This window comes from Pagrus pagrus, assembly GCF_965226575.1.
Source record: "Pagrus pagrus genome assembly, chromosome: 9".
Taxonomy (NCBI): domain Eukaryota; kingdom Metazoa; phylum Chordata; class Actinopteri; order Spariformes; family Sparidae; genus Pagrus; species Pagrus pagrus.
Genome location: NC_140193.1, coordinates 13,744,915 through 13,772,519, shown reverse-complemented (window position 1 = coordinate 13,772,519; position 27,605 = coordinate 13,744,915). Strand labels below are relative to the sequence as shown.

The 27,605-nt window shown below is 40.1% G+C and overlaps 1 protein-coding gene across 1 annotated transcript; it reads left to right on the top strand.

Moving 5' to 3' along the window:
• The first annotated feature begins 1,088 nt into the window (after positions 1-1,088).
• bard1 (BRCA1 associated RING domain 1) lies at positions 1,089-26,779 on the top strand. The gene is made up of 11 exons (XM_084361405.1): positions 1,089-1,307; positions 3,217-3,273; positions 4,054-4,202; positions 4,808-5,832; positions 6,799-6,879; positions 8,652-8,824; positions 15,722-15,848; positions 15,967-16,099; positions 18,287-18,379; positions 23,648-23,745; positions 26,250-26,779. Exons 1-11 carry the CDS (start codon positions 1,216-1,218, stop codon positions 26,595-26,597), a joined length of 2,376 nt encoding a protein of 791 aa, XP_084217531.1. The 5' UTR covers positions 1,089-1,215; the 3' UTR covers positions 26,598-26,779.
• Positions 26,780-27,605: the final 826 nt, after the last annotated feature.

Genomic DNA, 27,605 nt, shown 5'->3' with positions numbered 1-27,605 from the left:
TCAATAACTGTATATGTCCTTCAATCACTTTTTGGCAGGTGAAAACTGTTATTTTATAGGCTTTTAACCCTCCCGAATCATGTCTTTCATAGTATTGTCTCCAAATAGTAGGCATAAACAAGAATATTAGATGTACAAGACACATCCCAACATGGGAAGCAAATGTAGAGCCCAGATCAGATAAAAGATAATGCAGAGTCACGAGGATAATTGCAAAAGTGATCATTTCTTTATTGAAAATCCACACCTATAAATCACATTCATTACAGTCTAATTCATAAGACAGGGCTAAAGAAAAGGCATCATACATACCAAGCACATAGGGACATGTCTATCACGTAATTGTCAGGCCTGATTTCGCTACAAACTCCACTTCTTTTGGCCACAGTTGTGATAATTACGTAACAACAAACGTTTAACTTTCTAAGACACATACCTTTGCTATAATTGCGGACGTACAGTTGTGTGTATCTGCATATCATGACCGTTTCATCCAGAGAAAACCAGACGTTTAAACGCTACCGCTCAACGGGCTGCTGTGCGCGCTCCCGCGGCCGGAAATCAGATTCTGGCAGACGATCACTTTTTGGCACGACACCGGCATTCCGAAACATGAAAGTGAACCTTCGGAGTGGCGACCTGTCGCCGTCCTCAGGTGCCTGCGTAAAGTTGACAAACTAATAGTAATACCATCTATATGACTTAAAGACAGGACTATCTCCCAGTGTCTTAAACCCAGATCAAAGTAAAACTTGATTCAATTAAACAAGTCGGTCATGTTTGTCTCCATTATCGAGCTTTCAATAAAGGAATGAATGCGTCTATTGTTTCAAATGCTCTCTAAACTCAGAAAAAAATTACTCTGAAAAACAGAAAAAAAATTACTCCGAAAAACAGACCAAAAAAAAAATTACTCCGAAAAACAGAAATAATTACCCCGAAAAACAAACCAAAAAAAAAAATTACTCAAGTGAATGCAATACGCTTCCGTAAATAATCACCTGTAATGTGGATATAAAAACTGAATGGGTTTGGGGCGGGACGAGTATAACGTCACCGCCGTCGTTATGACAACCATTACAGCTTACTTCCGCAAACGTTTGGCGGGAGATGCAAGTTATCCAGGAAGTGAGTTCGGCTTGTTTTGTAATCGTTGATGCACGAGCAACGTTAACAACAACGGCGCCGAGACACGAATAACATTTTTGCGAAGACATGGATAACGATGTTCTGGTGCCGACAGAGGACTGGAAGAACACGAAGGAGGCGGTTGCGAACTTTCGACGACTGCTACTTTGCTCCAAGTGGTAAGTTACGTTAACGTTACCGAAGCAAGCGTTCAGAAGAAACGTTGAGTAACGTTGACGCTAACTTTGCAAACACGTTTGTTTGTCAGACTAAACTGTGTTTATTGTCGGTACCTCGCCTCAAGTGTTTCCAGCTAGCCTTAACGCTAACAGCTAACGTTAGCTCACAAACGTAGTTGTGTAACACCTGATTGCAATCACTCTACAGGCTTACACTCAGTCAGTTGTTTAGTGTTATATTGCTGCATCATATCAGCTCAATTGGAAAACTGCATAATAATCAGAATAGCTGTACCTTCAAAAAATAAATAACCACTTGTTCCTTAGTAGGATACAATAACAAAGGAGCACAATACAGACTACACTGATAGTGCCAATGATGGGCAGTTTTTGTGATTTGGGGATGGTGGGAGGGTTGTTGTAGCTCAGGTGAGTGTTGGAACATGGCAGGATGTTGAACGTGATTGTGTTTGGGAAAAGGCTGTTACACAGTCTGGATGCAAGGGTGCTCCAGTACCTCCAGCCAGATGGCAGGAGGGTGAAGAGTCTGTAAGATGTGTAGGAAGGGTCCTTCACAGTGCTGCTGGCTACTGAGATGCAGAATAAATGGTAAATATACTCCCACTCTGCTGTCTCCACTGTACAGAGCATTTGGGATTTATAAGGGGAACATCCAGTCGGCTCTACACTCCGTGTTTTGTGCCAATTAGCAAAAAGGTTTAGCTGAGAGTGTGAAAATGTTAAAGATTATGCCTGCTAATGCTATCCATCAACATGTTAGCGTTATCATTAAGCATGTTAGCATGCTGGTGTTGGCACTATACTCAAAGTATATCTGGAAATTATGAAATCTCCTCAAATATCACAATATCTTTGAAAAAATACCTCTGTCAATATTGCAGCAATATAAATTGGACTGAAAAAATATCGGCCCGATTATGGGAAATGTATGTCATTAGCTATTTATCAGTATCGGTGAATTTCGAGCTGATAAGTAGAGCCTCAGCCAAATTTATTTCATTGACTTAGCAAGAGTAGCATTAGCAAACTCTGACAGTGTATGACTGTTTTGTACCTTTAAAAGTTGGTATGTGATTCACAAATTAACACAAAAGAAGAAAGGAAAAGAGTATGAACATGACATATCTTATTAGAGCTGTGTAATATCAAATTATTCATCTTTGTTCACTACATCTTTCTTACCCTTAGGTTTACATAAACTACATTGTAGGAACTCAGGAAAAGCAGATAAATATCCATTATCTGTATCAGCTCAAAAAAAATATTGTGCACAAAATAACTCATTGAGATTGTTGATTAATAATCATCAGTAATGTGGATATAATAACTAAGTGGGTAAAGGCTAGTATTAGAACAAGTAGAACAGTCTGGTAAGTTCAGAAAATTACATGACTCGACTGTAATGCAACCTTAAAAACCAGCAAACGACATCACTCACAACATATCACAATATAACAATATCTAAAATCTAAGATGATATCTGGTTATCATCATGTGAGACCAGATAATATCAAAATATTGCCCAGCCCTATAACTCTTAGTCTTGTTTACTTCTATAGCCCAGAATGCCTCAGAGGGCTTTGCTCCAACATCCTAAATCCTAAAACCTGGATTAGTTGAGGGAAAAAAAAACTTCATTTCACCTATAAATGGTTTATGCCGGTTATGAATGCTAAGTCACATGTTCCACGACCAGATACCAGTTCATTCCTTAGCATGTGCTAGAAAGTTGCCATGGCTGCTTTTTAAATCTCGCTGTGACTCTTTCTGAAAGTCTGGAGGGTGAACAACAATAGACTGAGCAAAAAGTTTTGCTCAATGTAGTGGAGATGATGTTGCCTCTCCTGACTGTACTGACCACTTTTTAAATGTTTTGTTTTTTTTCCAGCTCGATGTTAATGAAGGATCCTGTGTGTCTGGGAATGTGCGAGCATATGCTGTGCAGGTATTTTGCCCTCTGCTGAATGTGCTTTACGCTGTGATGCTCACTAACAACAGACCAGTCACATGTTGGACATTTTTTATTTGTCAAACACAGGTGTGACTCATAATGTTAATTATGGCTCCATTCCATCCAGGTGTTTCACTGCCAGGACTCTGGTATTGTGCTGGTTCACTGAAGGGAAAAGTGCCTTGATACAGTTTTTTGTATTTACAAGCTACAGTACAGCCTTTCCTGCTGCTACAGAATGAAATGTCCACATCAAGGTCTTTTGCCTCCTCTTCTCGAACTTGAGGAATCTTTTAGTCTAAGATTTAATTCCACATATATTACAAAAAGTGACTAATTACATATTTGTAAACATTAATATTCTATTGGTTAACCAGTAATAATCAGTAATAATAAACATAATTGTTTTTGCACTAATGTGAGTTTTTAGGCCAAATCATGAGACAACCTTAACACTTATGTTACAGGTATTTAATGCATAGTAAGGACCTGGAAAATAAAGTAATTTTACAGCTCACTTTCTCCTTAATGATTAGGACGTTTTGTAATTAACATGCTTTTATTTTGACATGGCGCTGATTTCTTGTACGGATGAAATACTGCATAATATCCTTCGCAATGGCAATTAATGTCCCCGTAGGCATAAACTATATCCTTAATTTATGCCTTCCCTTCATGACTGAGTAGTCTTAAAATGTATATCAATCAGCTCATTGTATTACCTCTTACTGAGCTGTGAAGTAACTCCTAATCCAAGATATGTCTGTTGCTCAGGTCCTGTGCTGGTGCCCAGGCAGGAGATGGCTGCGTGGTGTGTCACAGTCCTGCGTGGGTGAAGGACATCCAAATCAACAGACAGCTCAGCAGCATCATTGAACTCTTCTCTGGTTTGGAGTCCCTGCTCAAGCCCATAGAACAACCAGGTAGGTGGCTGCCATCATACTGTATAGCAGCTTGAAAGCATAAGTAGCTAGTTATCTTCCAATCCATGTGTCTAATTCATTATCTCGTCTGCCCACACACCCTTCTATCAATTGTTGGCTGAAACATTAAACATTTTTCTCCGCCAATCTAATCTCTGAATGACAGTATTAGTGGCTTGTTCGTGTTTTTTTTTAATCTTCATCGCCCATCCAGCATCCCCGTAATGACAGTAATTATGCAATGCAATTAACCACAGTAGTGTTTAGTTTTTAGATCTCAGCTTTGACAAAGAACGACAGGACAACTTTCTAAGCCCTGTAGTTAAAATGTGAACAGCTCTGCAGGTTGTTGTGGCGTCTAAATGTACACAGAAAATGGTTAAAGGTTTAAAAAGTTGATGGGGTGTGTCATTACTTTTGACAGAATGTCAGTAGTACTGGTTGGCAGCACATCATTTTAAAGCTTGGAGTTTTTTCATCTCAACAGGTAGTGCGTTAGAGAGCATTAACAAACCTTTTTGAGGGCAGTTCCCAAAAATTATAGTATGTGCAGGAGGGGAACATTATGTTTTGTTATTTTTTTGTTTTTTCTCATCACATTCCAGAGATTCAAACACAACCTGAGAGCACTGTCTTTCAGCGAAAGAAAAGCTTCAAGATCTGGTTCAGCCCCCGCAGTCGCAAAGTACGTTGCGTGGTGGAGAAGCCTTCAGAGGTCACGGTACCAGAGAGCAGGTCTTCTGGTAAATCAGCTGCAGCACAGCCAGACACCATTACTGCTCAAAGCCAGGACCTGTCAGTTTTCAATTTCACCTCGTCCTCCCAAGACTCTGGCTCTTCTTCTGCTCAAGGATGCAGAAATGAAAACAGAAACATGAAGAAAAGGTCAACTAAGAAAAATGTGGCCAGCAGGAAGGTGCCAGTGCAGGGAGCCACGAGGAACACACGAAAACAGACCAATCAGATGATGAAGAAGAACAGGCTGGAGACCATAAACCAGCAATGGGGGATCACCGAGGAGGTAGATCTGTTAAAGGAAAAGGAGCAGCCCTGTGCTGAAGGGGCAAGGAGGTCTAGTAAGAGGGTTTCCTTCCTGAGCCCTCCTATCACATCTGACGAGCCTCAGCCTGAAGTGCCACGAAGTGATACTAATGAACTCGGCCCTAGCAGGAGCCCCATGAGGGAGAGTCCCTCAGGAGGTCAGGGCATGTCAGACAGTGTCATCCAACATGACAAACTGTCTACAAATGACTCCAACCCAGCTGACAATCCTGAAAAACAGGACAATGTGTCTACCCCGAAGCATTCCTCAAAAAGATCCAGAGCGGAGGAGAAGGTCGCCCCATTGGAGACCACCCCAAAAAGGCCCAGGGCTTCCCCAGGCAGGAGAAGAAAATCACAGATGTCCCCAGCTGTCCTTAATCCGCCATCTCTGTGTAGCCCCAGGTGTGAGAAGAGCATCAAAAAGTCAAGACAGGAGCAAGGAGACAGCCCCTCTGCCCTCGCCACTGCTGGCAGAAAATCTCCCTGTGGTCACGGTGCATCTGTTGGACGGCCCACCTCGGGGAGCCCTGCAGTTATGAAGAGGAACCACAAGGGAGAGACCCTGCTGCATCTAGCTGCTATAAAGGTCAAGAGGCATTTAAATAATTCACCTTATGTACTTAAATCCATTTTCTGTTACATTCTAAAAAAGCAAATTGTAAACAATTTCCAGAAGCAATTTTTGCACAACATACTTGATGAAGTGGAAATGGACAACTTATCACCCTCTAGCATTTCCAACTGATATTATTATTGGCCCCACTGTTGTTAACACAATCAGATCTTTCCATTTTCTTCAAAGTGTATCAACAACACAAGGCAAATGTGTGAGTTTATTAATTCATTTAGTCTATGGAGACATGAAAGCAATTAGAAATGGTGTCAGGCTGACCAGATCTTCACTCAGCCTTCATTTTCCTGGGAGATTTCATGCCCGGTGGCAGACAAAATTGCATGGTGTAAGCAAGGTTTACTGGGAACCAAGTCAATATTCTGTAGCAATTACATTGTGAGATGAACATTCAAAAATCTTGTCTATTACCAGTTTAAATTAAATATACATGAGTTACATTGAACTTAAATAAGATCAAACTATCATCCCTCAAATTGCTGCTCCTTCTATGTCTTTTATTATTCAACAAATGGTCAAATTAAATTGTAAAGATTTGTCTGTTACAATGATGCAAACATGACCCTTTAATATACTTCATTATCTTTCAGTTTCTTTCAAAATGCACCTAAGATAAATCTGCCGCTTTCATTGTCTTCTCTACCTGTGGGGTTTTCCCCCCTCAATTGAACGTATTAGTGTTCAGATGATCAGACTGTTATATTCCGCACTGTTGAGAATAAACTGTCTTGCAGTAATCCTTGTAAACATAGCCGTAATCCCCCTCTGGATCCCAGACAAGGTAATCAATGGCCCATTGCAGAGTGTGATTGATAAACACCGGAGCTTTGGTACACTGGGATCAGTTGCTGTGTTTGAAGGGTTGCGTTTACAGGCCTGCATTTCTGACCTCAGGTTTGTTGTTCTCTCTGGATCCTGCAGGGAGATGTAGAGGCTGTCAAAGAACTGCTGGACCAGGGGGCTGACCCCAACCTGAAGGATAATGCTGGGTGGACACCTTTGGTAAGACTAATACACCAAGTGCTATGTTTGAAAGCTTTATTTGTTGTGTGGAAAAACTCTGATAAAATGTTTTGTCAACAAACCACAGTTGCCTTGTGGTCCGTCAGACTTTGGTGGAAAAACTGTTTTCTGCACAAGGGCTTGTCTGTAGCTTTTCTTCTCTTACCAACTCTTAAAACATTTACCCAACATTTACATCTTAGTATTTAGTATTTATTGTATTGTTCTCTTCAGTAAACATTATTTTCCTTTTTAGAATAAGCATGCAAGCTTAGTTTTCCTCTCTAAATAGCTCTTTTGCCACATCTTTGGCATTCCAACGTCTGTTTGTGCCATATGATGGTTGAGCTGTTTCTCGTTGCTTCAAGCCCAACTTGAACTGCAACCAAAAATGTCAATCTGTACTGTCCTGCTGTTGTCATCAAGGGCAATTGTGCTCCAACTTAACAGAACACATGCAAACAGACAAAACACGATTTGACAACACATGCCCAGCATTTAGGAAACACGCCAAAAAAACACAAAGCACAACCAAATACACGAAGTGCTGCAAATACAGAAAAAGACATAACAAATGTTCACAGAGGACACAAGTGCTGAACAAGGCTTGGACACATGACCACTTCAATATATTCATGAGTCACAGACTGTAGCTACAGCAAGGTTTTCCAAGCCTTTATATTTGTAGCACTTTGTGTATTTGGTTGTGTTGTGTGTATTTGCAGCACATTCACGTATGTACTTCAGTTTTGTGTATATGCAGCAGCAGCACATTTGTGTATTCGGTTGTGTTGTGTGTGTGTCTGCAGCGGGTTTCCTAAATACTATGCATGTGTTTTTGAATGGATAAAGATATTTTTTCCTTAATTGCTCATATTTCATCTATTGGCATGAGTTTTCTTAGGATGCAGCATGTTTGCCCTTGTCAGCCACTGAACTCTTCACGTCATTGTGGAACAAAGCCACAAAGCTTTAAGCTGACTTTGATTAGATGGTGACGTATGAGTATTTTCATGTCAGAAATCAAGGAGTGAGTCCGTTACTGCAAGTGTAGCCATTTTTTATGCACGCTGCCTTCCCCGAAAATATATAGGTCTGTGCTCTTTTGGGAAATGTAACCTTAAGTTGCCTGCACGTGACGGAATGGAAAATCCCTCAGTCCTTTTTTTCCTTTTGAAAATGAGTGGGTTATTGCTCAGCTAATGTTGGAGTTACAAAGTGTGAAGAACTTATGGGAATTCTTACACAGACATAAACAAAACAATAATTTCAGACCAGACAAGATGTTTTAAATTATTGATAATTAAAATTAATTAATAATAATGGTTTTAAGGCAAAAAGATACTTTAAATCTTCACCTTTTGCAAAGCTCTGTAGATAAAGATAGATAAAAAACCTGTCTACATAAAAATGTTATCAATATAACCTTTAAGTGTTCTCCTCAGAAGAGTTTCTTCCTATCAGTTAAATCTATAAATTAATGAGGTGTGTTTAAGCTGTAATATCTAATAGGCAGCTATGAACTTACCTCAGTATTTCATATTTTCAAAACACCCCAGGGAAGCACCTTTCATCTAAAACATTCACTTAAAAGATCCAAATTCATTTGAGCTCTTTGAAGCATGTACCTCACCTGAAGTAGAATCAACTTAGTGATTGAAAATGGAAGAGAATTTAGAATGCAGAAGAATAATAAAGCTGTGTTTGGAGGATAACGGATCGGATCAAAGAAGAGCGGGATAATTTCTGAGCATTATGCCTTTTTGTTCCAGCACGAAGCATGTAACCTGGGTCACCTGGCGGTTGTGGAGGTGTTGGTCTCAAAGGGAGCACTGTTGAATACACCCGGCTATAAAAACGACTCTCCGCTCCATGATGCTGTGAGGAACGGACACCTGGCAATTGTCAAACTGCTGCTGCAGCTTGGAGCCTCGCAGAGTGTACTGTAAGTTGTTCACGTGTTTTAATATGCTTGGCCTTGACTGAATTTACATGTGAGATGCTGTCATAACGCTGCTTGTAATGACAGTTATTTACTTTATAGATTACTGCAGATGTGTGGCTTTTATAAAGGGTTGCTACAGGTCAAATGAATCGCACATTGAACCGACACAAAATCAGGGTCAGTCTTGCATACACATTACGTGGGTCACTATATAAAAGTAATCAATCTTCATAGCACTGGTCTTTTATGAAATCTTCAAGTGCTGATCATGTCTGACCTGAGAACAAGATTTTCAAATAGTGAGCTTTGAAATCAACATTACTTTGTGCACATTCAATCTTCATATTGGTGCTACTTTTATTTGAAGAACATCAATTATCGCTTATTTATAAGATGCAGGTGCCTCCAGACAAATTAAAACACACTTATGCACTGCTTAGTGGTGGGAATCTCTAGGCACCTTACGTTTCTCACCATGTGACCACTATCTACTTAAAACATAGCGTATTTGTAGTGGTCCATAATTAAAATAAGCAGATGAATTCACTTCCGTTATCTTTGTTTACACTCAGCCAGCCTAGTATTCTCTCTCAGAATGTAAAACCGACACACATGTATACATCCATTACATTTCACTTTAATTTATTCAGCCAAATACAAATAAAACAGGCCGTCCTAATGTTGGGATTTGGATTTTAAAATCCAGACATGGAGTGTGCTTGTGAATCCAATTTGATGCTTTAGATGAAATGATGAGAGGGAGGCTCTTCAAGGTAGAAGAGCAAGCACTTTCTGTAGTCATTAATGAACAGGTCAACTGTCAGAAAATTGATTTAAAGTTAAACTTTCTTATGGATATGACATATAAGATGTAGTGCCTCTACATGTCTAAGCAAGTCTTGCCATCCGCAGTGACGAGGATGGCTATGTAAGATATAATGAAGTCAGTGAGGTAGTTTGTAATGTTGTACTATAAATTTAAAATGTTTTTGCTTCTTCATATATGTAATAGTAAAGTAACACCTTTCAATTGAGTTGAACAACTAAAGTAGAAACCTCAACAGAAGCGGAACATTTTAAGTAAGTCATTAATTAATGCCCGGCTATTGTATTTCATTGCATTACATCATAGAGGTGCTCCTCTTATTCTGGACCAGTCCTCATTTTTCCTTCAATGAGACGTCAAGTGCCTGTCTCCCAGTTATTTTACCAGGCATTCAGCCCTTTATTCTCAAGAACAGCAGTGCAGTTCATAGGTGGATGGATATAAAAAGCAACTGAGGCTGATTAGTTGTTGGTCAATCACTTGATGCTGTATCAGCGTTACTGGCCTGTGGAGGCAGGGTAGATGCGCAGCACAATGTCCATAATGAGAAAGGAGATGCTGGCTAATCATTGCGATCGATAGAGGAGTTGATCAGGGTCAGTATGTTGGTCGGTTAGCGCTCTCTTTGCAATCATTTTACACCAATAATCCTCTGTCTTCTCCTGGCTTCATTAATTTGATTATTCTCATTGCTTCGATGATTGCCAGTTCTTACATTTACTTTGTTACTTGTCTGCAAAAAAGGAGGCAGTAGGTTGGGACTGTCCGTCTGTCAGGGAAGCTGCAAGATGAATGCAATCCTTGCCCAAGTCTCGCCACTTACTACACACACATATACTCACACAAGAGGCGAACCAAGACATCTGCCAATGCAATCCCTAATGGATTGATTGGCACACAGCTCAGGGTTTGGAAATACAGGTTTTGCAGAGATTTTCATTGTTCCTTCGTGTGTGTGTGTGTGTGTGTGTGTGTGTGTGTGTGTGTGTGCGTGCGTGTGCATGTGTGCGTGTGTGTGCATTTTAGGTTTGAATGATTGGACTGCATTTTTTCATTGTTTGGGCCCTGTCCCCTAAATCAGTGACTGGGAGTCCACTTTCTGTCCAGCTCAAGTTTTATACTTGCTGGGCAGCTTATTAGAAATACTAAGGAAACTCTTGAATGCTAATATGTTTAATGCAGTCAACCATTCCCTCTTATCTCAAAAACAACAGGTTTAAGCATTTTCTGAGAAGCTACACAGCATGCACAGCAGGGCTCCTGACTATAAGTCTCAGTCCTGTCCTGTGAGCATAAATATCTACAAGTGCAGCACATTTGGACAGCAGAGATGAGGTCTGCAAGTTGTACCGTAGAACCATATGTTATGTTCACAAACTTAAAGGAATATGTTAGTATTTTGTGTATTTTAAACATGTACTACACATTTTGTTTACATTATTACCATTTTCTTACATAAATGTTCTTATCATACCTTGGTTTCTAGATTGTCACTGTTCATGTCATGTCAGTATGAAAATTAATTTGTTTCAATGAGATGGGGAAAAATAAGAATGAATGGTGAATGGGCCCAGTCCTACTGACCATGCCCAGAGCACTGAGTCCATACAGACCATAATTAACATCTCCTCTATGTGTGGTATAACTGAACTACATGCAGAGGCAATGAATGATAAATACATTTACCAGTTAGCCAATGCATTGCTATTACTCCGCAGTATTTGTATTGACATTCAAAAGGCATGAATAGGGCTGTACTGAACAGTTTAAAGCTTCATTCATAATGTTGTCATTCAAGCTCTTTAACAACATTCAAATGCATGTTTATTCATTCTGCGAGAACCTGGTTATTCTGCACAATTGCGGATAAATATCAAGCTACACTAATATAATAAGTTCTCTACTATTTATAGGATTATATTCCAGTGGTGGCTGCATATGATTGTTTATGTTTAATGTGATTTGAACATTTCCAATGACTCCAGAACGATGTAGTCCAGAAGTCAGAATTTATTGTAAACACTAGATGTAGCCAAAATTCACAACATATTTTTGTCAAATTAAATATGCAGCTTCAATCCCTATTTGTTAGCATTTAGCCTTTTTCGTTATATTACCTTTTAATTCACTTGCTGATTTAGTCATTTCATCCTATGATCACTTGATTCAAAGGATTTTGTTCAAGGATTTTTTTCTTTTTCAGGGGGATGATGTCATAAAATATGCTGGTCCTTCAACCCTGACATTACATGAAATATACTGTTGAATTTGATCAGCATGCCTTCTCTTGAGTAAGATGATAAAGTGTTTTCTTCTTTGGCTTGAAAGATACCATTTTCTCATTTCCTCTAATCTCTGACATGAACTCCGTTAGTGTGGAAAGTTTCATCTTATTGGCTATTTTTAGGAGCATCATGCGAAGTGTTGCACAGTTTGGCGTCTGAGACATAACAATTACAGAACAATACACAATCTGGCTACATTTTCCAATGGAGGTGGGTGTGTCTTGGGCCATTTCATAAAGTATAAGCTGTAATGCCAAAGCTGATCCAACCATCAGGAGAAATGGAGTGGATTATTTAAGACGGAAATGTAACTAATGAACCTTTTGATTAAAAATGCATTCAGGCCTCACACACTGCTTCATCAGTTGCTTGCCACATATTTCTATCATTAGACATATGAATCCTTTAAAGACATACTGCTGAGCTATGTACAGACCAACAATAGGCTATATTAGTATCTCTTTAGTTGATGTTCTGCTGTTTATTTGTGTAGAAAGGCTGTGGGGTAGTGTTAGGTGTGAACTGAACTCTGAAGTCCTCCTCCCAGTTAGAATTAGATTCATGGTTACAGTGGTGATCCACTATAACCGCCACCACATACCTCCCACTTGTGTTCTTAAGCAGAGGCTTGTGGGAGTGTTTGTGACTTCACCTCCTGCACAATTTTCCATGCTTTCTTACTTTTCCTCAAATATTCATCTCACGTGCAGCTGCATAAACCAGCTTGTGTGTGCGCGTATGTTTAAGTGTCAGGGACATTTTATTTTTGTTTGTTATTTGTGTGTGTATGGGGTTGGGGGTATGAATCCAAATGAAATATTTTATGGACCAGTGGACCTATTAATTGTCCCCCAGGTGTTATCTTTGCTGACGCCTAATCTTTTAGAGACGACCTGCTGGGCCTGGTTCTTCTCTCTGTCTCCTCCTCTCCTCCTCCTCCTTGCGCTTTTCTTCATTCTCTACTCCTCTTCCTCCTTCCTCAAGGTGACCTCAGTCTTGTTTCATGCAGCTCCCTGCAACTTAAAGTGACATACTTCAAATGTGTATTTACAATATACCTACTATAATGAAGGGGTGGTAGCAGTTTCATGTTCTATACCCACTAACATCTGGCTTTTTTCTTCAATGGTAAGAAGTTGACATTTACTCCAAGGTCAGATGACTTGGCAGTGATGGAAACATGACATGCTGGTGGATACATTTTTGCCCCTTTTCTGGTGCCATGCTATGCCGCGATTTGAAGTTCTGGACATTTGCACATAAATAGTTTTCTATCTGTCTTAATCAGCATTAATTTTGAAGGGACACTAAAGTAAAATATATTTTTAAAATAAACCACCTTCAGGCTGCTTTCTACTTTTTCTGATAGAGGAGAGTAAAACTTTAATTTCCCCACGGGGCAATTTGCTTTGCAGTCAGTAGTCAAACACAAATGCATAATACATCAAACCCATACACAAGACAAATTCCACATCACTAACACTGTCGCCTTAGATCATGGAGGTTTGTTGTTTGTTTAAAAAGCCAATAGCTGATGTATAAAAGGCAATCTGTATCTTTTTGTGCTGCCTTAGGGAGACTAAACCTCTGCCCTGATGGAAGCATCTGAACTCAACATATAATGGATGTTGAGGGTCCAAAGCAATAGTCTTTGCATTTAAGATGGCTCTCACTTCATACAGATGCGGAAGATCTTTAAGGGTAACCCCTGTAATCTTATAGCACTGACTAACGATTTTTACCAGTTTGTTGTTGTTTTTAAGACTCAGGCTACCAAACCAGCAAATCATAGAAAAAGAAAGAACAGACTCAATAAAAGCAGAATAGAACATTTTCATCAGTGTGATGTCCACGTTAAAACTTTGCAACTTCCTTAAAAAGAACAACTGTTGGTTTGCCTTTTTACATATAGCATCCATATTAACATATAGTGCCTGTATTAGTTAAATTAAGCTTTGATGAGTTTGTTACACCGAACGCGACAAGATGGAAAAAACAAAAACAGAAAGGCAAACTCATTTCCTGGCAATTGGAAAGGAGTAGATCCATATTTTGAGTAGGTTTACCTGCATAATTGCACAAATTTTATTGTAAAAATGGTAACCGGCGAAATGTTGCTTTTGTGATGATGTTAAGTAGGTTATTGCGTATTTACGGTTAAATAACTATGCTAAATCTGAAACAGTTAGTTGGTCTCCTCAACAGATACATATTTGTAATTCAAAAAGCTTCGTAACGTTATCGAGCCAGTGGGTCTAGTGTATCGCACACCAAATGACCTCGGAATGAAGTAAGCACAGATTTCAGCTCACCCTTATATCAAACAATTATGCTCCAACAAGTGAATGATACACATGGGTGCACAGTTTCACAGAACAAGCAGGGTGTGACATCGCCAAATTGTTTTTCTCAGAGCTTTGGACTGGCAAATATTGATTTTTATTTATTTATTTTTTTGTCTTGCTTGGCCATTTATATAAAAAAGCAAACCCCAAATGTGCATGGGTTGTGATGAAACGATATGACAGATATCATGTTGGAGAGTTCTGACTAATCACATATTATCAACACTGTCGGTGTCTGTGAAAGCTATGTCACATAAGCAAGCAGGCAGGGCAACAACAGGTTGGTTACAACAATTAGTATGGTTAACTTTAGATTTAAGAATAAAACATTTTATGTCACTTGCTAGTTGCTAAGAGACTAGAAAAAGAGGATGCAATTTGAACATTGCTCAAGCTGTCACTGGGCAAGACAGTCTACTTTGGCAGATTATGATGTAGTAAAAGGCATGATTTTCAAGTTTAGTCTTTGTAATGTCAAAGAATTGTGAAAAATGCTCATCACAATTTCCCAGAGCCCAAAGTGACGTGTTCAGATTGCTTCTTGTGTTCTTCCAACAGTCCAAATCCCAAAGACCCTTCATTTTCTCTCATAAACAACAAAGAAAAGCAGCAAATTGCTACAATTAAGAAGCTGAAAACATTGAGCCTTAGACATTTTTGTTTGTAAGATGACTGAAACTAATGATCTTCAAATTAGTTGGCAACTAATTTTCTTTTTATTGACTAAAATCAACTAATCATTACAGCTCTAATCTGGTCCAGTATGAAGTTGTTTTTTATGATCATCTGAAAACATTTCTTTATTTGCAGCACTTAAAAATGCTTAAACATGTGTTTTTTACTTGGTTTTATTTTTTGCTGTTATAATTTTCAGCAAAATAGACAAGCAAGTTGAACAGTTGGTGTTAATTTACTGTTCTCTTGTGTTTCAGCAAAATGGAAATGACTTTTAAGCATGATTTATCAATAGCATTGTATCGCTAGTAATGGTAATAGTATTTTATCACTGTGTCATACAGAGCCAAAGCACAACCTACATAAGCCTCCCTTTATATGATGTATTTAAAATGAGATTAAGGCTTAAAATACATTTCAAAGTCTCCGCATCAAAACTCACTGACACAGCAAGGAACCAGTAGTTACAGTACTTGTATCCATTAATTTGAAAAACCACTGACCACTTGAAAAACTATCTTGACTCATCTCAGACCTAATCCACATACAATATTTGTGCAACTACATAACATCATGCTGTAAATTAGCCCAGGTTTTTAGCTTTGATGTATTATTTATTATAAGGTAATGTAGTTATTACACTGTTACACGTTCAGTTTAAACATGTCTGACGTTCTCTTTGATCACCACAAATGCATAAATACAGAAATGTGTGCACACTGTGAGACACTGACACACTTCATCTTTTGAATTTTCTTCTTCACAGTAATCTGTTTGGAAAGCGGCCCACAGATTACGCAGTGAGTCTGGAGATGCAGGAGATTTTCCAGAAAGCCTCAGAAGGAACCAAAAATGCTAATACATCTCTTAGCCCCTCAGCCAGTCTCTCTGTGGTACGTGTCTACATGTGCATGCAAATAAGCTTTTTTATTTTCTTACTTTCCTAGAAATTTTTAACCCTAGATGGCTATAAAAAAAATAACTAAACCATGTTCTTATGTCCTCTGTTAGGTGAGCGACTGTGTGAGAAAGGATAAAATGGCGGTGTTTCTGGCCAGCAAGCTGTCACAGCTAGAACAGCAGCACCTCGCCAAACTGGGAGAGCTACTGGGAGGCACAATTGCTGAAACCTTTTCTGGCTCAGGTATGTGTTAGGTGCGAAAACACCTCTTTAGGGGGGCTCATGTGTCTTCAATGTTCCAGTCAAAGCCTCATAGGATACTGGTTGTATATGATTGCTTTTTAATGTAGCTGTTTGAAATATGTGAGCTCTTAGCAACACGGCAAATTAACAGCAGCTACCAGCCAATTGCTGGTACGTTGGGACCATGACTGATATGTTTACTCACTGCCAAACACTCTGATAGGTAATCAGCAGTAATCAGTCATCATTTGGATGCCCTGTTCATGAAAGATGTATAAGATAGGTAAGTGCTGGCTCAACCACCCAAAGGCTCTGCAGTCTTGATGCAGACTCTTTCCCTTGTCATTATGTTTGTTAGGAAGATTATATAAAGTACCTTTACCACCACAAAGATGGGATTCTTATCTGAATGATCCTTTTCATACAAAGCAAAGATTTCACGGCATTACTCCCATCCAGTCTTTTTGCGTTGTGCACTCCAACAGTAGGTGCTTATCAGTCACAAAGGATCAACAGTAACTAACAAGTGCTTTTGGAGCTGTATACATCATTGTGATACAGCAGGTCCTTCATTGTTGCATAATGCCTGGGAGAACACCAGAGAGCAAAAGTAATTGAAATCATTCTTCATAAAATGTTTGGTACTGTCAGGGTGATGAATAAGCACTAATGAAAAACACAATTGTGTCTCACAACTCTCCCTACTCTGACCTGAGGGATGAACGTTGTAGCTTTCAGAGAATCTTTTTTAAAGTTTTAGACTGAAGGCAACAAATCCCCATGAATCCATGGTCAATGCACAATGTAAGACAATTTTGCCCTGGAGATATAATTATGTTCATTCTGTTCTTGTCAACGGTTTTCACTTGTTGAATGAAAAGGCAAGAAGCTCCTTTTAAGACTTTAATTAACCTTCAATTGTGCGTCCTTGTCTAAAGCATTTTTGTGCAACAAGAGCTTTTGTTGTGTTGCAATGAAATGTTTAACAAAGTTGACAAAGGCTTACCTGTTCACTGATGCGAAGCAAAGTGAGGAACATCTGCAGATTATTAGCTGTAGTTGGGTCAGGGCTGATGAATCAGTATCACCGATCAATTTCTATGTTAAGTAAACTTGTGTTGTTTTATCCTTTTGACAAACTAAAAATGATTTCAATACAAATATTTTGTCAATTTACACTTGTGTTTAGTTTTCTTCTGATGTTGTAACAACACCTATAACAGTATGCCTCTTTAAAAAAAGTGATACTGAAAGACACAGACATTCATATCCCGCTCGGAATGAATGAATTGTAATATCTTTCCTATGTTTTCCATTATCAAGTCAACATTTAGCAGTTTGCTTTCTGATCAAATATCCGCAAACTGCTTTCCAGTCATCCTCAGCTGGACTTTGTGTTAGTGCTCATTAGCCAAAATTAGCGTGTTAACACATGAAACTAGGATGATTAGACTATGTCTGCCAAACACATATCATGTTAGCTCTCAAAGTTGTTTTCTGATATATAATATTCTTTTATATTTTGATATTAAAGTGTGATAACATTCAGCCACTAAATGTGGTAATCCATTCCCACCCCTCCATTGCATTCAGGTCAAAACACCACTCTTGTGCCAATCATCTGCTCCCTCAAGTGGCAGCCGTTGCTATCGCTAGCTAGCAAGCGTTACACTCTTGATCACTGACAAAACACAGATGCCATGTGATACCAACTGCATTATACTATTGGCTCACAAACCTTTTTAAAACCTGGAACCCACAAAACAATAATTTTAGGCTGACAAAGGGATCATCAGGGATCCTTGCACCTTTGCAGTCTCAGTCGGGTTAAGTCTCCACGCAGTGAGGCTTCACACTTCAACAGAATCAGTGGCCTGCATGTCAGGACATAAGCCCTCACTTTCGGTTCTGCCTCTACAGACATTGTCCTCAACAGCTCTTAGGCTTTTGTACAAGCACCAGGGATGTCGACCAAATCCAGACATACCAGGAAACAAGTTAAGATGTGTCCCAATGTTTTTCTATTGAGATACAGAAGTGTCTCGGTCTTAGCTGGACACTCAGTCTTGAGACAAACACACTAGTAGGACGGCAGCATGTAGCAGCTATTTGTGTATGTGAAGGTCAACTCATTTGTACAAAATTATATTGTGTGTGTGTGTGTCTGTGTGTCTCTTCTTCCTCCAGTGAGCCATGTCGTGCTGCCAGAAGGACACATGCCCACCACCTACTCCACCCTCCTGGGTCTTCTTGCTGGCTGCTGGGTTGTCAAATTCAGCTGTGAGTATAGAGTGAGCCATCGACCGGGTACTTCTCTGTAGATGCTACTTTAGGAAGCCATGTTAAATAATGTTGCGGCTACTTCATGCTGTAGTTAAACCAAAGCAGATTTTATCCAAAATAAGCTTGGCATTGCTTTCTCTTTCTCTTTGAAACTGTGTTTTCTGTTCTTATATGCTGTTCTGACCTTAATGTTTATCAAAACATAAGTGAAGTGTGTATGACCACACAATCAAAGCAGGACACAATACCCTTTGTTAAAGCAGTAGCTGTGGTTGCAAAAGAAGATCCATACACTTCATGTTGTGTAAATCCAATAATTTTACTATAGATCCAAAACTCCAGCGTTTACCTCATTATCTCCTGGATCTCAGGGCTTCCAACGGAGAGGTTAGAGTTCATCATGAACAATGAATGACAATTGTATATATTCAGTGCGCTCAGCTCCTTTCATTCCTGACGGTCGTTAATTCTGTCTAGAGGGCTCTCTTTTTCCATCACTGCAGCTCAGGATAACATGAAGGAAATTCTTGCTTACTTGAACCTTCAAGCCTTTTCTTCTTCTTTTTTTAACACAGTCAGGTGAACTGTAATGCTCTGTTTGTGGCAGCAAAAACAGTTATAAATGTTATGAAGTGCTTGTTTATCATCAGACAAACGTTTACAAATGTCAGTCAATATTTTGGGAAATGTGCTTAGTTTTCTTCCTGTTGAGAGTTAGATACCACCCTCACGTCCGCCTATTTAATATCAATTACTGCCATCAGCAGGTTAGCTTAGCTTAGCATTAAGACTGAAAATGGGGAACTGACTAACCTGGCTCTGCCTGAAATAATAACGAGCCAATCCCAGCTGACATCGGGCGAGTGGCGGGCTATAATCTGGTGATTCATATACACAATTGAAGTGAACCAAAAATCAAAAAGATCCTATCATCATACTTGTTAGTTAAAATTAGCAAGGGTTAAATAATCATGACCAAAACATACAGCCAAAGTTAATATGACGCCAATTCATAATGCATACCAATATACATAAATACCAAGTTAGATGTGCGATAAATGCTTTGAGAATCTGAAATCTTTGGTTTAATGTACCATGAAAGTGCTTGAAAGGTGCTTTTGTTGGTGGCGGATTGTTTCTTGCCTGGGAGCAGAATCTCTGCAGGCTGCCAGGTAAGATAATGCATGTGATTGGCTTGTGATGCAAAACCTTAACCTTTTGTGATAACCATCTAAGTTCTATCTGCATTGGGAGTAATTTTACTGCAGTACGGTGACTCTTGGCATGGTACAGTACAAGTAAAATATATAGGAGGTAAATATTGGACTCTTGGAACCGCAGTGCAGAACAAATGGATTGTGCTGCACAAGCTGTTTGGAGTCATTTTTATGGGTTTTGTGCTCCTCTTCTGGTCCCAAAGAGCATCTTACCTGCCATCTTTCTGTCAGAAAAAGCTATGATGGAGTTGTATTAGCTCATGTGTTGTTTAAGATTTTAGCATTCAAACTTCACCGCAAACTTTACCAACCCTTTTACTAATTTGGTAAACGTACCATTAAATCCTACTGAGGCTCCAGTGTTAATTCCTCCTTGTCTGAGACGTGTACATTTGATCTTCTACTTCCTCTTCTCTGCACCCTTTCAAGTGAGATCAGGCTCCGTGTTTGGAATAGGAACTTCTAAATGCATTACTTTTTATTTTCTACAACATGGAATACCCCGAGAAACATGAAAAGAATATTTGGCATCCAGCAATTTTCAGGTAAATTGTTTCTGCCTGCTGCTGTGTGTGTGTGTGTGCTCAGACCTGCTCACATGTCTGACAGCCAAATAGAAGCAGGCAGGTGACTCGGGGAATTGCTGTGTCTCAAGGCTTCAATATCAATAGCAATGAAAAGATGGCTAACTCTCTTTCCCCTGTTCGATTTATACCAAGATGAATACTTAGCAGAAATTTAGCGATTCTCAGCCAGTCTCCCTGGCATCCCTGAACCAAGTCAACAAGCTGATTTTCAGAGGAAGTCTTCTTTAGGGGGGAAGTAGAAAGAGACTTGCTGTCAAAGAGTTTTCTGGCACCTTGGTGTGCCCTTGACTGGTGTATCCGTCAGTAGCATCTCCTCACTGTGTGGGTGTGTGTGTGTCTGCCTGCCAGTAAGTCATTTCAAGTTTGAATGTGTGTGGTTGTGTCACTATATAAGACTTTGTGTGTGTTTGGACCGTATTCAGCCCCTCCCCTCGTCTTTTCTCCACGCAGGCTGAGCACTTGACACAGCTTGTCTCCCTCATGACAATCACTGTGGCATCTTATCTGTCTCTCCTTGTTTTTGTGAGTGCACGCACACACAAGCAGCCAAGTTCTCCGTGTCACCTGCCTTTGTATACCATTACCTGAGCGTACACCTCTTTATTTGTCGTATGTTTTGTTGCCACACATTTTCCTTGGAGAAGCAGCTTCTATGTTTTGTATAAAACCCACAATGAAAATTTTATCCCGCCTAATGGGGAGCTCCAATCGAGGTCAAAGACTTCACTGAGCTTTCATCGAAGATTAAATGGTTGTTTCATTCCATCTGTACATCACTTACACAAACAGTTCATCATTTTGCACTCACAAAACTAATTTGAATTCGGAGAGTGTTGGGAGAAAGAGGTTTTCAGGCCTAGCGCTAGCTGGTAAGCACGATAACTCCAATAGATATCTCTTCAACACAGTACATAGATGTCTTTGACTTAACGCCAAAACATTTATTTCTTCACATTTGGTTGATATTTTTTGGAAAAGGTTAGTCTGGGGCCCTGTAGGGATGACTCATCTGACCAGTGAAGATCAAAATCGATCTTGAAGGCATCCACAGTCTTCTCTTCAGGCGAATTTGTACACTTGCTTCTGTTTCCAAACTTCACATTACCTCAATGACTAGAAAATCTTGTCTGTGTGAATTAACCAATAGAGTGGAGTAGCCAACTAGATGGCTATGCTGACTGGACAAATTCCTTCACGTGGCTCTTCCTCGGTTGAAGTATTTTAAATAATGCAACTGGAGTTATGGCTGGCAAACATGGTGGATGAGGAGCTTGTGCCAATAAAGAACTATCTTTAATGTAATATTGTGTTTTAATGGAGACATTTAAAGGCTACTTTAAGTGTGGCCATAGTCTACAGAGGATATCAAATTGACAAGAAAGATTGCACTTTAGATCATGGATCATGATTGTGATCCAGTAGACACCCACCCCTAATCCTAGCTTGGCTGAAGACAAGGGAAAAACAAACACACCTCGAGCTCACTAATTAACATGTTGTATCTCATTTGTGTAACCTGCATATAAACAAAAATGTATTAAATGACAGTTTGTGGCTTCAGGAGGAGCTGAGGTCTGTAGTTGCCAGGTTTTTATTTAGAAACCAAAACTTCTGCTTGCCATTTATCTGGCAACCCTGTGCTATAGCTAGAGATGCTGCGCAGAAGTTCTGCACTGATTGATGTTTTTTACATTTCTGTCGTTATGTGGGTCAAACAAACAAGACACCATGTGAAAGCAACATATACACTGTATGTATGCATACATATTTTATTCACAGCCAGGCAAACTGGTTCCTGTGAGAGATCTCTCCTCTCATTTCACTCTCTGAAAGAAAGAAAACAAAAAGCATATTTCCCAAAATGTTCCCATTAATATATTTTTCCCTTTATTTCCCAATTTGTATTGGCTAACTTGCCATCAGGCTCGTCTCTGTTACTCCCACTGTTGGCCCAGAAGGGCGTGTGTGTGCCTTCTTCTCCACACACAGAAGGTTCTAAATGCTTTTTGCAGCTTCCAGCAACTCGGCTTCACTCAGGCAGCTGCCCCCAGCTGGACACTTGGTCCTGCCGGAGGCATCGCTACCAGGGATTGAACCCCGGCACTCAACTGCAGGCCGGTGTTTTGCTTTCTGTGCCACCTGCGCACACCAGAATACATTATACATAATTTTTCTTGTAGCATGACAGCGGTTGGTTTTTAGGACGCTGACTGTCGATTAAGAATGAGCGACTGTCCTCGTAATGACAGCGCAGTTGCAGTTGGTCTCATGGTTAATCAGGAAAGTGGGTTCATCTGGCTGTTCACTCATTCACTGACTCAGGAAGGAAGGAGTTTGAGATGTTTTCTGCATTCAGTCTTTGTGAATGTAATTAGCGAATATGCTAATGACTCATCAGCTCTAAGCGCCATCGTCCGGAGCGATTAACCCCAGTATCTCCCCTCTCCTCTGCCCAAGTCTCTGGCAGGGTCCATGTAAATGACAGCTGTAATTAAGGCGGATGAAGAAATGTAATTACACTGCACCACATGTTCAGGAGACTGTGTGTGTGCAGATGTACTGAATGTGTGGAATTTGCTGTTTCATGACAGGGGGCTGTGTTGTGACGAGGCGTAGACTCACACACATTTACCCTCATTTGTTCATGTCGCAGTGTCTCGCAGCTGGAAGCGGTTGGTAGAAATGCATGTGAAGGTGAAATGAATCCCAAATATAGATCCTTTGCAGATGTGTGTTTTCGGTGTGTGGGACTGTTTGTGTCTCTTCCATTTGGAAGTGTTTTGAGAAGCCTCTGCATGTTCACAGTCAAAATAGTTATTCAGGTCTCAGGTCTGTTTGACATCTTTTATACTCAGGCTGCAGTGTTTTCAACCAAAACTAGTTTCAATATGTTCAGATGGATTTCTCTTAATATACTCCCATTGTATGATATTCAGTAATAAAACACTTATGGAGAACAGTCGCTCTGTGATCTGAATCGTCTTGAGAAGCATTTTTTTTATCCGTGACAGTGAGGGGTCATTAAAATATGACTTTCTCCCCCTCTGTATCTGCCTATACTTTTTGCTAAAACTTTTCCCTCTTTTGAGACGCTTTTCTTAAAAGATGTAGAACAAAAAGATTCTTTTCCAACTCAAAAGAAAGCCGGGATGCTGGCTGTCACGCAGTCACAATTTGACTCTAAAACCTCAAGGGACGGGGAGAGAAGAGATGATGCTCGAATTCTGCTTAAGCTCGAGATACTTAAAACGAGGGTTGCATCATTAACTCCATCACGCTGTGGGCATCTCTCTCTGTCAACAACGGCAGCTTTGCCAATACTTGAAATTTTCCAACTCGTCGTGATAAAACAGACATGAGCTTTGTCATCCTTGCCTTGTCACACTCTTTCAAGTCAACATAATTAGCTGTAGCTTTAATTCCCCCCCCCCCTCTCTCTCCCTCTCTCTTTTTGATGCCAGGGGTGGAGGCATGTCTGCAGGCAGGCGAGTGGATGCCCGAAACGGAGCACGAAGCGGGAGAGGGCCCCCAGCGCAGTCGCATCAACAGATGCAGCTTGGTAAATGAGAAGCATACAAACAAACAGATGAAATAGACGAGTATAGATTGTCTAGACTCTCTGTCCTTGGGAGAAATGTGTTTTTCCAGGCAGTGACTCATGATGATTGTTCAGCAGCATAGAGCACTGTTAAAAGTACTCCCTCTGACTTTTTCATGTTTTTTGTTTCCAAAACTGTACATCACAGTGTAATTGTGCTGTTTTTGACACTAATTGAGAGAAAACAAATAGTTTAAACCTCTACAAACTGATCTTAATGAAAGAATTAGAGAATTAATTATAGAAATAGAAATAGTATTCACCCCCTTTGCTATGTTGCACATATATATTTGATTGTGCAGCCATCCGTTTCAGATTGACACATGCGTGCAGAAAAACAAACAGAAGTACCAATTAGGAGAAGGCAGCGTATTTGACACTATCTAAGGCTATAACACCATACATCAGCAGAAATGCACCATCACCAACTCAAAGCCTGGTGTTAGCAGGATCATGCCATCGGGATGCTTCCTTGCAGCAGGCCCCTGTAAGGTTTGTGAGGGTAGAGAGTATAATGAATGCAGCAAACTCGCTGCAGTCTGTAAGAGAACTGTGATGATTTGGGAGAGGATTTGTCTTCCGGAAAGACACCTACTCCAAACAAAGCCACAGCTACTCAGGGGAGGCTCCAAAACGACAACATTAATGTCCTGCTGTGGCTGAGGCAGAGTCACGACCTCAGTCCGAACGAGAATTTGTGGCCGGACTAGAAAATTGCGGCTCACTCGCCAGGCGCCATGAAACTTGACAGAGGTGAAGAAGAATGGGGACACACGGCGTCATCGAGATGACAAAGCCGATACAGACTATTTACACTTTCACACATACACAAGGCTTTACTTTCTGCTAAAGCTGCCTCTGAAGGGGGTGAATACCTACAGTGTTTTGATAAATCTGTAGAAATTTGGTCCGTGGTAAGTCAATGTCACAGCAAGCAAAAGACTTCATTTAGACTTCTCGCCTAGATAGATCCCCAATTTAGTCGACTATCTGTAACCCACTTCTAGTCTAACAGATTTTGATTGCTACTGCAGATTGCAGGATGTATGATATTTAATCACATAGGAAAAGTCAACAGTGATTACAAGGTGAAATCAGGGGAAAATAATGAACGTAATTATAGCATCTTGGCTATAGCCCTGATTTAGACTGGCAGCATCCAGCTAAAACAACATCAGCGTGCTCACAAGACTGTGAGCTGCCAAAAAGAAGCTTCCAGGACTTGGTAATGGGAGCAGTTTTACACATAAATGTTATATAGGACATTGTGCTTGCTGCTGTCAAGCACATGTGCAAACACTTAAAGCCAGAAGCGAGACTTGTTGAGCAAGTTAGAGAAATGAATGCGAGGCTTTACACATACTGAGTGTATCAATATATGGTGACATAACAGGTAGAGTGGCCATCTACCATGTGATCTTTGCGGTTTATTTATTTATTTATTTTTTGAGCTATTAAGGCCCCTTAATTCACCACAATCTAAAAATAAGGGCTTATGGTCGTTTTTCCAAATTTCTCACTTGAAAGAGAGTATTGCAAATCCCAGTGAAATATGGTCTAAATGTGAACGTTTAATCGTCTTCAAATAGACTATTACATTTTGACAGCCCAAATTTAGTCGTGTTTTTTTCTAGATGTGTATATGTGTAGATGGCTATTATATGTCTTTTAAGGCATACAATTGCTTGCTAGGCTAATAAAACAATGAAATATAAAAAAGTGAATACTTCTTTCAGGCATTGTTTGTACACTATGTTGTCAGAGATTACCTTTTTTTATTTCTTGAAGGCTGTTAGCACTTTGAGAGGCTCGCTCGCATGGGACATGAGTATAAACTGTAGATTTAAGACGTCCCCATTGTTGGTTTCATCTTTTTTCCTCCGTCTTGTATACAGAACACAATGTCCACGGTAGAAAAAAAATAATGAATCATATTTTAGGACACACACGTAAACGAGCAAAAGTGAAATCAAGCCGGTGTGACTACACAAGGAACTTTCCTACTAGAAACTCTTGAGAGATCCAGTTAACACCCCAAAACAGTTGAGTTCATTGATGCTGTGAAAAGAACAGTCTCCAGTGGCCTAATCACTGAGCCACTTAGCATTGCTGTTTAAAGCAGCAGAGTTTGGCTGGGGAACGCTGCTGATAAAAATGTCTCCTGGCTCTGCAGCAAAGAAGTAAATACAAAGCATCCACACAGACACTGGGTAATAGGAGAGCCTAGATTTAGTGGCGATGAAATTAGTCGGTGTTTAACTTCATCATAAACAAAAGAGGAGACTTTAATCCCTCTGCCACTGTGCTCACAGGGAGGCTTTCTTCTGATGCTGGCGCGGACTGACATGTTTTAATGGAGGAGGATGATGGATAACAGATCTCTTCAGGACCTGGCTTTTGATGCACAAGAAAGCATTGGAAATTCTCTCTAACGCTCACATTTTTTTTTTTTCATTCTTTTGTAGCTCCCTCCACTCTTCGACGGCTGTTTCTTCTTCCTCCTCGGCTCCTTTAAGGCGCCATCAAAAGACGAGCTCACCAAGCTGCTCCGGGAGGGCGGAGGTCAATTCCTGAGCCGGCAGCCCAAGCCCGACAGCGATGTAACACAGACCCTCAGTGCAGCTGCCTACCACGCGCTGCCAGGCTCCGACCAGGCGCTTTGCACCCAGTACATCATCTTTGACCCCCAAAGCCCACACAAGCCGGCAGTAGTGAGGCGGGGCAAAGTGTGGTCCGCTCCCTCCACCTGGGTCATCAACTGCATTACAGCGTTCTGCCTTCTCCCCGTGCCAGACCCTCAGGCATCGGTCTGAACAGTTTTTCATACATTTTATAATCATTTTGCACTGAGACATCACTTTTACATAAGCATGGTCATTATGTGTTCTTTGCGTTTTTGATAATGCAGTGATGAAAAAGTCACAAATCACATAAATGATAATAAACAATTATGTGTTTCCTCCAATCAAAAAATAAATTGGTTATCTGCACAATTTGTTGTTTCTGTATTTTTTGGGCTAAGAGTGTGATGATGTCTCCTGCATATGCTGCACAGTGTTTCCCAACCAATGCCCTTCAAGAGCTACAAGAAAAACCTGAGGGGTTGGGACAGACAGGGGGCATTTCTTTAAACTTGGCTATTTTGTAAGAGCTTGGAAAAACAACAACCTTATTTTACCTGCTTAACTTGCCAGTATGCTTCTTCAGAAGTGCCTCCCACATCTTCCTGACATTGGGCTGAGAGGCTGAGCTGTCTGGCCAGACCTTATTCACACTGTGGCCATTTTCCTCTTACATCACGCTCAGGGTGGGAAACTTGAATGCTGTGATAGTGTAATGCTGCAAGTTGTATACAAGAAGGTCATCTGACCAATTGTTGTCATTTTACATCTTCCCAATTGATCAGCAACTGAGAAGATGATGGATAGTGAAAATCTGGATGCACGATCAGCCATATTTCAAGGCAAAACAACATATTTGATAACGTGTTAGCTGACATTAGCATTCCGCCACGAGCTAGCATTACCGTCTGAGTATATCCTGGGTGTTTCACCAGATTTAAACAAATGTCTGAGATTTGTTATGAAAATTCTAAATTAATTCACACCTTTCTTAATCGTATCGCATCAAAACAATATTGTATCAAGAAAATGGTCGCCCAGTGAATATGGTCTATTTGTGTATCTTTCCCAAACTGACAGTCCGACACCCACTCCGTGCTGTGATTGGCCAGATGTGTGGGGGCGAGAAAAGACTGAAGCTACTTGGTTTTAACCATTTCTTTCACTCTTGTTATGAACAACCAATTGACACAGTCTTCT

Coding starts and splice junctions, on each gene's coding strand:
- bard1 (XM_084361405.1), top strand. CDS start 1,216: ATGGATAACGATGTTCTGGTGCCGACAGAGGACTGGAAGAACACGAAG. Junction 8,825..15,721: donor GGAGCCTCGCAGAGTGTACT/GTAAGTTGTTCA, acceptor TCTTCTTCACAG/TAATCTGTTTGGAAAGCGGC. Junction 18,380..23,647: donor CTGGGTTGTCAAATTCAGCT/GTGAGTATAGAG, acceptor TTTTGATGCCAG/GGGTGGAGGCATGTCTGCAG.